The sequence below is a fragment of the Epinephelus moara genome, chromosome 6 (genome assembly GCF_006386435.1).
Source record: "Epinephelus moara isolate mb chromosome 6, YSFRI_EMoa_1.0, whole genome shotgun sequence".
Classification (NCBI taxonomy): Eukaryota; Metazoa; Chordata; class Actinopteri; order Perciformes; family Serranidae; genus Epinephelus; species Epinephelus moara.
This window is the reverse complement of record NC_065511.1, coordinates 31,725,215-31,741,435: the sequence shown is the minus strand read 5'-3', so window position 1 is coordinate 31,741,435 and position 16,221 is coordinate 31,725,215. Positions and strand designations below refer to the sequence as shown.

Genomic DNA, 16,221 nt, shown 5'->3' with positions numbered 1-16,221 from the left:
TTAATACTCTGGCAGGTAGTGCAACAAAATCTAGGAAATAATTGAGTTTTCTTTTCCATTATAGATCTGTAGAAATCCTCCTTGTCAGATTCCTCCTCTCACCCTCACCCCCTCCCTCCTCTCTCTGTCTCCTTTGTCCTCACCTCTTTGCTCCTGTTGTGCCGTTAGCACCGACCTTGTCTGTCAGCCTCCCCTTTCCTTCATTCCTCCTCCCTGGTCCTCACTCTCTCCTCCCCCGTGGTGGCAGAAATTGCAGGCTTGACTGATTGTGACATCCTATAAAATGGATGCCATTGTTACTGGCTCAAAGCCCTCAACCAGGTACCACAGTGCTTTGCATGAGAGACACTGGCTCCATTTACTGGTTTGTTCTCTCAGGTTTTATGCAGCAATGGTGACAGGTGTTCTCACCGGGTGTTGAAAGGCTTTACGAGCTGTATGTGTAGGATTGTAAGACGTGATAGGTCATAAAATAAACATTAAAAGACATTTTTTGAGATAAAATTCACTTGGTTGTAGAGAAAGTGTTTGAATGGGGTTTTATAGTTGTACTGTAGCTAATAATCTACAGTACAACAGTTTTATGCTAATGCTGCTGTAATCAATGTTATCTGACTCTGTAATGTGAAATGGTTCATTTGTAGTGATGAGTTTTGGGAGTCGACTTATTGGGGTCTTTTTTGGAGGTAGACGTGACCATATTAGGACAAGAGGGTATTGCTGGGGAGAAGCAAGGGGTGGATCTGACACACCCTGTAGCATATCCTGTTTTACATCTGTTTTACTCTACACAGGGTCATAATTTACAAAATGAACATCATGGTGTATTGAAGGCAATAGCAAACTAGCAATTGAGGGAATTAACTCCTTAGGTAAATGTTTACTGAGGTAATAAATCAAGTGGAGGATATCAAGTGCAACTAGTGCCCCCTGCTGGCCATAAGGTGAATGCAGGTTTAGGGCAGCTTCACTTTTTAGACAAGGACCAAGATGTTCAGGAAAAAAAATGATTCCCAATTTGGAAGTTTTGCTATCCAGGATCACTCAGACTGATCACTTTGATCCAGATACAGACTTTTCAAGATTACCACATCCAGATAAGACAGCTATGTAAAGAACAACAGGTAGGATAAGTGTTTTTATTTGAAGATATGTCACAATAATTCATAAAGATAATACCTTAAAGTTAAAATTAGGTAACTTTTGTTTGCTATTGACAGCTAGGATTATTTTATGGCACCAAAATCCTTTAGAAAACATCAACATTTTTTTTTTATTATACTTTGTTTGAAGAGATATATTCGCACAGATGCAGGTGTGTTGGAAAATATCACTTGAGTCCCTGAACAGAAAATCCCGCACCCTCCTGTTGCTCAGCTTCACAATGTATTAGTAACACTAACGTTTCAGATCTTTGTCAAGAGTGTTCCAACACCTTTATTTACAACAGTGAGCTTAAATAGAAACTGCCCCACCCATTTCACAGGTGTGCACAAGTGTGGGGGAATTAATAAGCTGTTGGTGTGTTTCTCAATAACAACCTGTGCATCATATGTCACATACTCCACAAAGGAAAAGTAAATGTTGTTAATAATGGTGTTGAACACTCTTGACAAAGGTCCAGTGGGAACGAAACGTTAGTGTTACTAATAAGTTGTGAAGCTGAGCAAGAGCAGTGTGCGGGATTTTCTGTTCAAAAAGGCTTAAGAGGGGGGTGTCGGCAGCGTAGTGGATAGTGCTAGCGCCCTATGTACAGATGGCGATGCCTCGCTGCAGCGGTTGCAGGCTCGACTCTGGCTTGCAACCCTTTGCTGCATGTCAACCCCCGCTCTCTCTCTCACCCCATTTCATTCTATCCTGTCCATTAAAGGCAAAAAGCCCCCAAAAAATAATCTTAAAAATAAAAAAAGGCTTAATAGGTAGTTTATTACTGTTACAATAAAACAAATCAATCATCATTTTTAGCATCTTTCAGCTCATGGTTTTGATTTTACAACCTGCAACTTTCATGTATTGTGTCACTGCTGCTGGCATAGCTTCATTTCCAGCAGCACACTGTCCAGTTCCTGTCGGACACCTGACAGCAGGGAGACAGTTAGTGACTTGCTGGTGAACACAGTGAAGCATTTATCAGCTAGAGAGCCAGATATTTCCCTCAGAAGTGAGCTGAGATCAAACATAACACCAGAGCTAGAGAGAGAGAGTGAATATTGATTTAAACTCAACAGGTGGCCACAAGCGCCAAACAATATGCAAATACTGTGTCACAGCTTGATGAGGGAAAAGTCAATTAATGCAGGTTTAACAAGCATTATTAAAACTTGGTGTCACACTAGAGCTGTTTTCACACTCAGCTACAATATTTGTCATTTCCTCATAAAGAGTGTTTCTACACTGACAGACAGAACAACAACATCTCAGTCTCTTTTCAGATTGAGTGTCTCTTCTGGGAATGCAAGACGCCTCAGTTTGTTTTCCCTCTTCTGTCACAGTCTCTCTGTCCTTCCTCTCTAGCCACTCCCTCTTTTCCCTTGTCCCCTCCATTGCCATTTCACATCCATCCACCAGATGCCCTCAGACTTCTCCTGCTTTTCTCATCATCTGACAGCCCCGCCCATCTACACACCTGTTCCCACTTTCCTTTTCAGTGCTGCACATATTTAATCAGCTCTTTCCCACTCACTCCTCCCCAGTTTGTTCGACTGTCTTTGTTGTGGTGTTGCTTTCATGCCTCTGTTTCGGACTGTCATGGATTTTAAGGGGATTCTGCTTTTGGATTTGTTAGCCTGTTTGGACTGCATTCGTGGTTTTGACCCTTACCCACCCACCAGTCTGTAAGCTCTTGTATCTCAGCCCTGAACTGTGTCAGTCTGCATAGCAGTCTGTACTTTGGTCCTATCTCTGTTACCCTGCTCACTCCAGCTGTGACATCTTAAGGAGAGGAGGCGATAATATTTTATCAAACCGCATTTGAAATGAGGATCTTGTCTTCCTCCAGTCATCTGAAACACAGCCCCCTTATATTAGAGGACTGCTGGTGTGGAGACCCGATAATGTATTTCCATTTGTTTCAAATGTCACCATACAGACCTTTTTATGTCTTCAATATGGCCTGAATGTCAGCCTTTTTTCCTGTTTTAAAATTTACGGCTTGTCAAAGAATGTCTGCTCTACTGCAGTGTTTTGTTTTCATATTACCGACTTGTATGACAGCTGAATATCAGCATGACAATCTTCCTCACCTCTCCATGCTGTAGTTAATGTCAGGTCAGTATCTTTGGAGGGTTTTTGAGCCTTTGTGTGCACATACTTGGTTTCCTCTGCTGTCACTGTGCGTTCAGAAGCAGCTCTTAAAGCGACAGTTCACCCCCAAACATCAAAAAATATATATTTCTCTTACCTGTATTGCTGTTTATCAGTTTAGATTGTTTTGGTGTGAGTTGCCGAGTGTTGGGAGGTATCGGCTGTAGAGATGTCTGCCTTCTCTCCAATATAATGGAACCAGATGGTACTCAACAGCAATGTCTCTTTCCAGTTATTTGAAACACTTAGATGGTGCGATTTGGCCAGTGATGAACCCAGAGTCATAGGGTGTTTCGGGTCTTAGATCATCAGACACCCTCACCTGGGCAACCCAGCTGGGGGTGATCAGTCCCAGGCTTGTGTCCAAGCAGCACGCTATGCCATGGATCTGCTCTCTTGATCTGCAGCCATATTGAGGCCTTTTCTGCAGCCTCAAGGTGTTTCAGGTGGCTTTCCTCTCCTGCAACCCTCTGATGCCTGGTGCACAGATTGCTCTGGTAAACCCCTGCAGCCCACCTCAACTGGCTCACAGCATGCCCTCCAACCACTCTCTCTACTGGCCTCTAATAGCGTTAGGTAATTGGCCTTCTTTTGGTCGTGGGCCTCCTCCATCAGGTCTTCCCAGGGGACTGTAAGTTCCAGCAGCACTACTTGTGACGTCCTTGCAATAATCTGCCTCCCAAGGTACACTTGGCAGGTAGCTTAAGTGTCTGGACCAGAAATCATGACCCTGTTACTCAACTTAACAGGTCCATGCATTTTCTTTCAACCCAGCTACACCTGCCATCACCGACCAGAAGAAAGCGTGCATCTACTGCTAGCTCTCCTAGCACCACTGAGCTAGCTAACATCACAGCTCAGCCGAGGAGGACGCCATTAATGTTTATATCTCATACCGTCATGAGCATGAACCTCTTGCACATGAGTAGATGCACTCTTCCTTCTGCACGGTGATACAGTTGCTGGGTGTGGTTTGGTAGACAGAAAATACATGAAACTGCTCAGTGGTCTGTGGATTATCTTGCGGAACTGAGCCATGATTTCTGGAAAGAGACATTACAGAGTTTTTTTTTTTTTGTTTTGTTTTTGAGCACCACAAACCGAGTGCCATCTGGTTCCATTATATTGGAGAGAAGGCAGACATCTCTAGGGCCAATATCTCCAACACTCTGCTACTCACACCAAAACAATTTAGCCTGATAAATAGCACTACAGGTAAGAGGGAAAATATGTATTTGATTTTCGGGTGAACTGTCCCTTTAATATTAGACCAGAACTGTTGTTCTTTTCCATCATTTACACAGGGGTACACACCTTTCTCTGTATGAGGTGTTTAGTTCATTAGTATTCACAGGTGGAGTTGGCAGTAGAGTTGTCATGACTGACTTCACCCTGCTGACAACATTTCTCTGTCCCTACAGCTTGCATCAGGCGCTACTCAGAGAGTATGACACTGCCGGACTCTTTCATCCAACGCCAGGAGCTGGATGCCAGCATGGCTGACACCTTCCTGGAACATCTCTGTCTGCTGGATATCGACCAAGAACCAATCACAGCGCGCAACACCAGCATAATCTGCACAATCGGTGAGTGTGACAAGAGGCCGCAGACAGTGAGTCTCAGTTTCAAGTTTGTTTTCTGGCAACTGTTGTGTGTCTGTCAGACAGCCAGCTCCTGGGTGCTGGGTGGCCGTCAGTGTTGGCAGGGTTTGATTCTTGGCTAAGGACCTGTCTGTGCATTTCTTCTGCCCAGAAGAAAAGGAGAAAATAAAAGAGAAAAACAAAACAAGAAAATACAATGAATAAAAACTGCCACTTCATTCTTGCAGAGCTCTCTCCACATATCTCACAAAGGCAGGTATTTCTTTACTGTTTACTGAAGGGCCTGTGTCCAAAGTGATTAAGCAGCGGGTAGATGTGCCAACACAGCTAATTTTCAATGTAATTATTTTCTTGGCCAATGAAATATCAGGAGCCAGTGAAAAAGGTCTGCCACATTCATCCAGAACACAAGCTGACATTTTCAAATTGCTTATTTTGTTTTATCAGAAACCACCAAAACCCCAAAATTATCCAGTTCACCACCACAGTAAACACAGGAAAGCAGCAAATTGTCACATTTGAGAAGCTGGAAGTGATTTTTGGCCCAAAATCATTTCCAGTGACTTACTTCACCTTATTGTTTCAGCTCAGTTTTAAAGGTATACTATGTTGGGCTTGCCGGTTACTGTTTGGAAACAGTGTCGCCAGCAAAAGTGAAAGCCAAGCTTAGATTCACTGTCATTTGCTATATTTGCATTTTTTTTTTCTGTGCTGTATTCACAATTTTCATGACCTCACCCATGTGCTGCACCCAGAACCATTGTGAACACAGCATGGTAAGATGAAAATGCAAAAATACAGGCAAAAGACAGAGTCTCTGCAGATAACTACTCCACCACACACTTCTAGTAGGTCATTAGTGATGAATGAGAATAATAACCCTTTTATGAGTCCACACATTGTTTTATTTTTTAGGAAATCCTGCATAGTTTATCTTTTTAAAGCTAGTTGGTAACTTTTATAAAAGTTTTTGTCATTATTGATGGAACTGTCACTATATCTACAGAGACATGAGGCAGATAATCTGTGCATTAAAATAATAGTCCTCCTCCTCCATCATTTCTTTGTAGTGCTTCTCATGGCATTGCCGCAAATGAACAAAAGAAACAATCAGAGCCGAGGAGTCTCTAACGCAGCTGTCAATCAAGTCTGTCACTGTTGTGAACTGCAGTCAAACTGTTAAACTGAGCAGAGCTGATCAAATATAAACAAGATTCTCTTACTGTATTGCCTATTTCTCGCTTCAGGTGTTTTCAGAAATATATTTTAGTGTACTGTTTAGCTGTTAAATGACAGTTTGTGACCTGTGCGCCATGTTGAAAACAATCAAACCAAAATCGGCCTCCAGCTGGAGTGAACTCTCTCTTTACAGCTAAACAGTACACTAAAATAAGTTTCTGAAAACATCTAATTCTACCAAGCACTACGAGGAAGAGCATGATTTTTTTTGCACAGATTATCAGTCTTGTATCAGTCATGTACTTTGTGTTTGTCGTGACATTTTCATATGACAACAAGCCATTTATCTAAAAGTTACCTACTGTAGCTTTGATGTAAAATCTCCTTTCTCTTACTTCTGTTCCTTCAGGCCCTGCATCCCGATCCATCCCCAAACTCCAAGAGATGGTCAAGGCAGGAATGAACATTGCTCGTCTAAATTTCTCTCACGGCTCACATGAAGTATGTGCAGTCCTCCCCTGTGTACCATTTCTCACATTACATACAGCACCACAGCGTACATGTTGTGGTCTTTCCTCTAGACATGTATTGATTCTCTGTCTCTTGTCTGTCAGTATCATGGGGAAATCATCAAAAACATCAGAGAGGCTGTGGAGACGATCACCTCTGACCCCTTGTATTATCGGCCCGTTGCCATCGCCTTGGATACGAAGGGTCCGGAGATACGCACTGGATTAGTGAAAGGGGTGAGCATGTTATTCTTCATCCATCAAACAGCGTAAATCTAATCAAACAGTCACATTCAGTCAGCTGTGAGAGGGGCTGAAAATATCTCCACTGCTTCCCATCAGCATCATTTCTTACAGGTTATTGCTTCTTTTTTTAGGGGAGCAAAACAACTGTGTGTTGTGTGTCCTTTTCTTCTTTTGTGCTTTCACATCACCATTGTCTTGTTTTGTTGTTCTTTGTGTAACTGTTGCATGCCGTCTGCTTTGCTGAACAAATAACTCCAAGCTCTTGGAAACCTCTTCATGCTTTGATTAGCTTACAAAATGCTCTCCATGACGTGCAAGCTGTGCACTGCTTCTTGCCTGTTGTGTCTCTTCTAAAGTCTGTTTAGTAGCGTAATAGGAAGATTAAACAGAGTTACTAACATGTGTGTTATACGTCAATATTATCTTAATGTTATATTCGTCTTAATTAATTTTAATTTCTTGTCCTCTCATATCATGAACACGTATGTCTTGCATGTTTTAGCAGATTGCATTTTACATTAACAAGAAAAATGTTAATAGGTAAATGACAGGTTATGTTACAGCATCAACAAATGATTGGGTAGAAAGCAGCTGATGTATTTGTGGGACAGTTACAGCCCTGTACAGTTGACGTGTGTCACATTATTGTCGTCACTGGCACTCAGAGCCTCTGATGTGAATTACCAGAGCTATTCAGCCATCGTAAACCACTCTGGCTCGCTGAAGCTCAGCATGCCAGTGAATCAAACAGTCATGTGTCTGGACAGCGAGATGAGTCAGATCCAGCAGGTTTCAGCCCGGCTCAGATGTGGTTTTGCAACAGCAAACAGAGGAAGATTCTCTCCCAGGAGTAGATAGCCAAATATTTGATGTTTGGTATAGATTAAGGTATTATATAAATGGCAATATTGCAACTAGGAGGGCTGACATCCTGTGATTTTGAAATGCCAGTGGAGAATATGTTTGTTTAGAGAAATAGCAGAGCATGAATTACAAATGACTGAGTTACAAATGAATCAACAAAGTTTATTGGTTATGTTCACGGCAAACAACAACATCTTGTAAGTCTGCGTCTCTGTGTAGACACGTTCTTGCAAACAAAGGAGCTTAAAATAATGCCTGGAAGAAACTCTGTACCTGCACCACAGGTTTCATCGATACAAATATGACACCTTACGTGGACTGCACTTGATGAGTGCTTTTTTTTTTTTTAGTCTTGTGACCACTCAAAGCACTTCAACACTTCATGTCACATTCACACACATTCACACAAGGTGCTCACTGTTATTCAGAACCATTCACTCGCACTCACACACTGATGGAACAGCCATCGGGAGCAATTTGGGGTCAGTGTCTTGCCCAAGGGTACTTTGACATGCAAGCTAGTGGACGACCAGCTCTGTCTCTGAGAAATGTTATTCAATGCATTATTTAGCTTTAAGACTTACCTTATTAAATCATCATTTATCTTTTGATAATGTCTTGATAACAGAGATGATAACGGTGTTTACTTAAAGGCAGTGTTTCCCTTCCTTCCACTTTATGTGTGTCTTTGTATAGAAAGTGGAGGAGGAGGTGCTGTTGGAAAAAGGCAACCCTGTCCGTGTGGTGACAGCAGAAAGTGACAAAGAAAAGACAGACGGGAAGATCATCTGGGTGGACTACCCCAACCTGCCCAAAGTCGTCAAGAAGGGAGGCAGGATCTACATCGACGACGGCCTCATTGCACTTAAAGTACAGGAAACAGGTAATACACCTTAAGTTGACTTTAACAAACCTTACCTCTGATTTTCATGTGTTTAGATATATATTTACCTTACAAATACCTAGGGATGCAATGTTATCCTATCAAAAAATGCACACACAATGGATCGTATGATATCTTATGAATTAGGGCCACATGAATAATGCTGTGTACTTGAAGCAAAGTTGCGCACTTAATGTAAAGTCATACATGTAGAGGTTCGGTTTAGGAAAAGAAACTTGGTCTGCATCTGAAAGTTCAGGCGAGTAAAGAAACTGTGGCTAGGTTTAGGAAAAGAAACTTGGTGAGGATGTACCTTTTTTAAAATGATTCAAAGCTCAAATGGTTCTGAACACTCAGTGTGTTGGTCACGTTATCACAGCCTTCCAAAATTTGTGGGTTATTACACAAATTACTGGCTCATGATTGCTTTGGATATGTTCTTTATCTTTTTCATGCACATAACTGTACATATTTCTTATGTTCAATTTTATTCTTGTTTATTCTATAGATGTATATAGTAGTTAAATTCCACTCTTACAGCCTTGGCATAGTGACGATATATATTTGATTTTTGATATTTTGATATCTTAAAGGATAACTTTGGTATTTTTCAACCTGGGCCCTATTTCCCCATGTGTATGTGTGCGTATGATTCATAGGTACAACTCGTTCTAAAATTGGTTCAGTATTGAGGGAGGCGGATGCAGCTGGCTGCCGCGAAACAAGCTAAAACGGTAACGGGGGCAAATGCGTCCCGTATAAGTTTGCGCATTAAAAGTGCTTTTTTTCGCCACTGACCGGTTCAGATCGCCAGTGCTATCTCTGTTAATAACATACTAAGCATTTCCCTTACCTCTGGGCTGTGTGTGACATCATCTCGCGAGAACTTTGCTCCACTGTGTCTGTAGCTCTCTCTACTCGTGGGGCAGCCGTTTTCTTGAGGAAGAGGTGTTTCAGGATTGGATGTCTTCTCTTCTTCGGCTGGCAGTAGTCATCTTGGGAGAAGTGAGCACTGCAGACCCGATGGTCTGCAAGGCGCAGTGTCTGGACATGAGTGTTAGCATCCATTTGTAGCACAACTAGCCACAACTTCAGCATCTCGCCGTCCGACAAAAGTAGCCTATGAAAGCTGTACGGGGTGTTGCGTGACATCCTGTTCTTGCAATTCGGATAAGCACAAACACGAACCATTGTTTTCAATCGATGCAGTAAAACTCTCAGCTGTACTCCGGGACAACCAGCACCACTCGGAGCGGCGCTCTGCATGGCTCCTCTGTTTTCTTCCGGCAACAAGCAAAGCTCTCGCGAGATGACGTCACAGCCCAGAGCAAGTGAAGGGTAAGGGAAACGTTTAGTATGCTATTTACAGAGATAGAACTGGCGATCTGAACCGGTCAGTGGCGAAAAAAAACACTTTTAATGCGCAAACTTATATGGGATGCATTTGCCCCCGTTACCGTTTTAGCTTGTTTCGCGGCTCCCGGCTGCATCCGCCTCCCTCAATACTGAACCAATTTTAGAACGAGTTGTACCTATGAATCATACGCACACATACACATGGGGAAATAGGGCCCAGGTTGAAAAATACCGAAGTTATCCTTTAAGTACTTGTTTTAAACACTGTAGCATAATGCACATTTTTATTTTATTGCCATACATTTATATACGCTTATTCTTATGTCTTATAATTCTCTATTCTTTACATAGGAGAGAGTGTAACGAATCACAGTTTCTCCTCAGGGATCAAATAAGTATTTCTGATGTATGAATTTTGGTGCATAACTTTTTGTCGTAAAACGTACAAACAGTGCATGAGAACAGCCTGCAGGACGACATAGTGACGCTGTAATTAGTTGAAATAGGTCAGATTTTCCCTGGTTGTGACTGTTGTCAGGACTGTCTCAGAAAGAGCGTCATCCAAGCCTGTTAAAATTAGTGACAGTGTTTGAAATGTTACTTTAAAAATGGCATGTTTTATGTACAACCTAAGTTGAAGTAGTTTTCTTATTTTGCCCGGTGAATGTGTGTATTTTAAAAAGTATTGTTATTTATGTCTGCATCTGCCAGTTGGCCATCACAATAACAGCAGGTATAATAATATGTTCATTCCACTACAGGTGAGACTCGATGTGAAAAAGTGCATTTATCAGTTTTGGCAATTGGCCAAAATTAATTGGAAGATACTGGCATATCAGCAAAAGTCCAATATCGTGCATCCCTAAAAAAAAATTGATAAGGGAATCACAAATAAACCAACACTGTGCAGAAAAAATTAACAGACATACGACGGTATACGTATTATATTCATTCTGTCTCTTTTGAAGAGATCCACTAGTTATGACTCCTTTTTCGTGGCAGTCTTTACAAAGAAATGTAGTTTTGGCCATCCTCAGTTCCCAGAGGACATTTTAATAGACCTCTTATTTTCCTTAACTCCTCCTCCTCCTCCTCTGCAGGCTCTGACTGGGTGGATACGGTGGTGGATGCTGGTGGGATGCTGTGCAGTCGTAAAGGTGTTAACCTCCCCGGCTGCGACCTCATCGGCCTGACGGCGGTTAGTGAGCGAGATGAGGCTGACCTGAGGTTTGGGGTGGCCCAGGGTGTCGACATAGTGTTCGCCAGCTTCATCCGCTCTGCCCAGGATGTCAAAGATGTGCGGCGAACTCTGGGGGCACATGGACGACACATCAAAGTGATCAGCAAGGTGGAGAGCCGGCAAGGTGTTCAGAAGTGAGTACAGGAAAATACTTAGGAAGTAAAATCATTAAGGTTGAGTTATTTTTAATAGCTGGTGGCAGTGAGAGTTTCTTAACGAGGCTGTGACAGGACTCGATATCCACCCTCCTGTGAACAGCCAGCTGTCACTGATGGATAGACACATGACAGCTCTGGTTACACATCTGTGATAAGCGATCTGTGTGAGTTATAGCTGCCACTTAATATATCTGACACACTTTATGTCACAGCTCCTCCTCTCCATTGCTCAGCTCTCACTTTCTGCTGCTGACAGTGTTTGGCTCTAATTTAAAGGGGATTTTTTTGAGATCAGATCATACAGATTAAATTTTTACACACTTATGGTCCTGTGTATAAACATTTGGCTCCAGCAGTTACGCGTCTATGCCAGTGATGGCCTTGGCTGGAAGCATTATGTTTTTGGGTTGGCGTCCCATTTCTCGTGAAGGTGATTTTTTTTGATCATAACTCAAGAATTCATTCTCTAATTATGACATAATTTCACACAAATGTCCGTTCATCTATCCATCCGTTTTCAACCACTTATCCAAAGCCGGGTCATGGGGGCAGTAGGCTGAGCAGAGTATTCCAGACACTCTTCTCCCCAGCAACGCTTTCCAGCTCCTCCTGGGCAGTCCCTAGGCGTTCCCAGGCCAGCTGAGATATGTAATCTCTCCAGCATGACCTGGGTCTGCCCCGGGGCCTCCTACCAGTTGGACGTGCCTGGAAAATCTCTGACTGAAGGTGCCCAGGAGGCATCCTGATCAGATGCCCGAACCACCTCAACTGGTACCTTTCAACACAAAGGAGCAGCGGCTCTACTCCGAGCTCCCTCCAGATGCCTGAGCTCCTTACCCTATCTCTAAGGCTGAGCCCAGACACCCTTCAGAGGAAACTCATTTTTGCCGCTTGTATCCGCGACCTCATTGTTTCGGTCATTACCCAGAGCCCATGGCCATAGGTGAGGGTTGGGACGTAGATGAACCAGTAAATCTAAAGCTTTGCCTTCTAGCTCAGCTCGCTCTTCACCACGACAGTCCGGCACAGTGCCCACACCACTGCAGATGCTGTGCCAAACCACGGATCCATCTCACACTCCATTCTACCCTCACTCGTATTGTTAGTATTTTATCCTAAAAGTTATTTGTGTCCCCGTGAGGGTAGAATAGAGCAAGAACACAAATGTCTTTTAGGATAAAATAATGAAGTGATGACATTTTATATCCAAAAGGTCAACTTCACTGTATTGGTGACACTAATCTTTGTGCTAATTGTATGGATTTGTGCTGCCGGACTAAAGATGTGTGTGACGCATCCACGTTTTAGAATGTTATCTTCTTTGTAGCATCGTCCATATTTGAAGCACTGTCTACTGTCATGGCTACATAAATCTCGACAGACACAGATGTAAACTGTAACTTGACTGGTTTGTGGAGTCGTACAATCGTGAGGCAGTAATTCTATTTTCTATTCTATTTTTTACTTAAGTCTGGACTTCCCTATGTTTGCATTGATCACACATGCATTTAGTTTTGATGCAGGGTTTACAAACATGTATTTATTGATTTTCCGATTTGTTTAATTTGAGAATGCACAAAGATACATTTGTAAAAAGACATAAAATAATCACACTGATGTAGAACAACCCTCCCCTTCCCTAAGGGAAAAAAAACAAACAAACTTCGTTATAACACAAAAGACATACTGGACAAGATATCATTGTATGGTAGACATAAGAGACATTAAGTAGACATTTTCTCTGGCTATATCGCCTTCAAATTTCCAAAGTTCACAATTCTCAAAGAATGTTAAAAAAAAGCTCTCCAAACCTTATGATTTTTTTTTTTTGCTTTCTTTGTCATGCTGTCTGATAGCTTTTCAAGGACAAGACAGGCAGATGATTCTTTGAGCCAGCAACCAACAGAAGAGCTTCTTACTTCCTCTCACTCAAAAGGATTCAGTCGTCTTACTTTTAATAGACATAAATCAGTAATTTCCTTCTCTTTGCTGCTAATTTACAATCCTCTTGGTACAAATTAAGAAAAGTTCCAAACTTTCAGGCAGTCGGGGACGGGATTTAAAGTGACCGTTGACACCAGAGCAAAAGAACAAAATTTTTCTCTAACCTGTAGTATGTAAAGGAACTAGAGGGCCCTCAGCTTGTGGTGCTCAAAAAAACACATTTGAAAACCTAGGAACTAGGAACTATTAGATTTTCCGTTTATACATTGAGTTCTCTCTCAAGTAAGGATATTTGACTCTACAAATGCATTTCTTAAATGATAAATTTTCTAATTTAATGTAGGAATTATCACAGTGCAACACTATCCTTAATGTGTTTTCAGGATCCAGCAGCTGTGAGCAAAATCCTGTTTTTGCTGCTCAAGACCTGCATTTGAATAATAATAATAATAATAATAATAATAATAATAATAGAGCATCGTTTTTCTGCCTCTGCTTCTCCGTGCCTGCTCACTCTTTCTTTTGTGCTCTTTTTCAACTCCCTCATTTTTATCCCAAACTCTCAATCCTTTGCCTCCTCATCCGCCCCTAATCTGGCTGTCAGCTTCGAGGAGATCCTGGCTGAAAGTGATGGCGTGATGGTTGCCAGGGGCGACCTGGGGATCGAGATCCCAGCAGAGAAAGTCTTCATCGCCCAGAAGATGATGATTGGACGCTGCAACTCTGCGGGCAAGCCCGTCATCTGTGCCACGCAGGTCAGGGGCAAGCACACACACATAGGAAAAGATGCAGACACGATAACATATACAGATTTACGCTCTAACTATAGTGCTATCCAATCAGATGTCAAAAGGGCCCAAGTAAGCTAGCATTAAAACCTAACAGGCACAAATTAACCTTGCACTCCTACATAATGTACATGCACAAACGCACACTCACTTGTCCAATAAATTCATCCTCAAAACGACACACACTTGCTTTCTTTCACACCCCTTTGCTGCCACACACACACTCCTGCAGCCATGTTGAGTCACAGTGCTATATCTTGTTTATGCTACAGCTCCTGACTCAGAGTGACAGCGTTATAGCAGGTTTGTTACTCGAGACCTGAGTCCACAAATACCACCCACACATGTACACCAATCAGCATTAGCAGCAGCTTCTTAACTACTACAAAAACAGTCTCTTGGGCGACACCGTGAGCGAGCACATTTTCCAACTGTCTGCCTCGCTTATTGACTCGTATAGGGTCTCCGACATGTCAATAATCGTGCCCGCCTGCCTCAGTCTAAATGATCTCTCCCCCACTACTGTCCATCCATCCACAAAGCCATTACCCACTCTCCTCATTCTCTCCCTGAAGCCTGTTTGTCATTACTTTCTCATCTTAGACAAAAAATTGACGTACAAAGTGACTTATTTTTAATGGAATCATTGATTGAATCCCTTTGCCTTGTGGAGACGCTTTGGTTGTGGTTAAAAGACTAATGTGAATGTGTGTGTGTTTGTGATGTGTCTGTAGATGCTGGAGAGCATGGTGGCACACCCACGGCCGACCAGAGCGGAGGGCAGTGACGTCGCCAACGCCGTGCTGGATGGAGCCGACTGCGTAATGTTATCTGGGGAGACCGCCAAGGGACTGTTTCCTGTGGAGGCAGTCGCAATGATGCACTCGGTGTGTGTTTCAGTGTGTGCATCACGTCCACTCTGTTACATGTGACTTATAGTAGAGCCCTCTGATGACGCTCTCCCTCTCTGTCTCTCAGATCTGCAGGGAGGCAGAGGCTGCCATTTTCCACCAGCAGCTGTTTGAGGAGTTGCGTCGCCTCACTCCGCTCTCCACTGACCCCACAGAGGTCACAGCCATTGGAGCTGTAGAGTCCTCCTTTAAATGCTGTGCTGGGGCCATCATAGTCCTCACCACCAGCGGCAGGTGTGTATATCAAACCTTCCACCAGACAAGAAGGCATGGTTATGGTGTGGTTAAAGAATCAGTTTAGGAAATGCACTCATTCACTTTTCAGTGAGAATTAGACAAAAATATTGATACCACTCTCATATTACAGTAAATAATCTTTATTTATTAGTAGTCTTTATTTATAGAGCACCTTTCAAAACAGAGTTACAGTTTTACAGTACAAAACAGAAAATTAAGATTGCATGATATGTCAGGACGATAAGTTTTAGGCACATAATGGGACATTGTTGTTATGTGTTTTTTTTTTTCAATGATGAAAATTACAGCAGAGAGATAGCACCAATAATACAAAGCCCGACTGCTTTTATTGAATTACCATGGGCAGCATCGGCACGCCCCGACACAGAAGGTGGAGGTGGTGGTGGTGTTACAACAAATTTGATCTGTCTGAGTATAATGGTTTTTGATCTGGACCTACTCAAATGTGATCTACATGTGAAAAACACAGTGAAATGTTAAACTCTATTTTGGCACTTTCACAAATATAATAAAGGTTCACAATTCTGGAAGTGTTTTAAAATATATTTAGCCTCTCTGGAATAATCTAGTCCAGATTTGACCTGTCTAAGTACAGTGGTTTTTGATCTGGACCCGGTCTAATGTGGCCTGCATGTGAAAAACGCAGTGAAATGTCCCTTTTTTTTTTTTTGCATTTTCACAAATATAATAAAGGCTTCTCAAATCTGAATGTGGGTTTAGGACAGCGTCGAGGCTATACCCTTAAAGGGCCAGTGTGTAATATTTGGCATGGTTTATTGTCAAATCTGAATCTGAATATTCTTGTAATATTTGGCATGGTTTATTGTCAAATCTGAATCTGAATATTCTAACCATTAATATGTTTATATAAGTGTATAATCGCTATAAAATAAAATTCGTTTGGTTTTCGTAGCCTTATAATTATGCTTATATATACATATATATAGCAAGGGCCTTGCTTTAGAGAGGTCGCCATCTTGC

At 42.2% G+C, this 16,221-nt stretch overlaps 1 protein-coding gene across 2 annotated transcripts in view; it reads left to right on the top strand.

The window, feature by feature from the left end:
- pklr (pyruvate kinase L/R) overlaps positions 1 to 16,221 on the top strand; it is a 29,732-nt gene that overhangs the window by 4,623 nt on the left and 8,888 nt on the right. For both annotated transcript variants that reach the window (XM_050046676.1, XM_050046675.1), the window contains exons 2-9: positions 4,725 to 4,889; positions 6,493 to 6,584; positions 6,698 to 6,829; positions 8,399 to 8,585; positions 11,042 to 11,315; positions 13,888 to 14,038; positions 14,806 to 14,958; positions 15,050 to 15,216. In XM_050046676.1, the coding sequence (XP_049902633.1) occupies positions 4,751 to 4,889; positions 6,493 to 6,584; positions 6,698 to 6,829; positions 8,399 to 8,585; positions 11,042 to 11,315; positions 13,888 to 14,038; positions 14,806 to 14,958; positions 15,050 to 15,216 (1,295 nt within the window). In that variant the 5' untranslated portion in view covers positions 4,725 to 4,750. The remainder of the gene's footprint in view (positions 1 to 4,724; positions 4,890 to 6,492; positions 6,585 to 6,697; positions 6,830 to 8,398; positions 8,586 to 11,041; positions 11,316 to 13,887; positions 14,039 to 14,805; positions 14,959 to 15,049; positions 15,217 to 16,221) is intronic.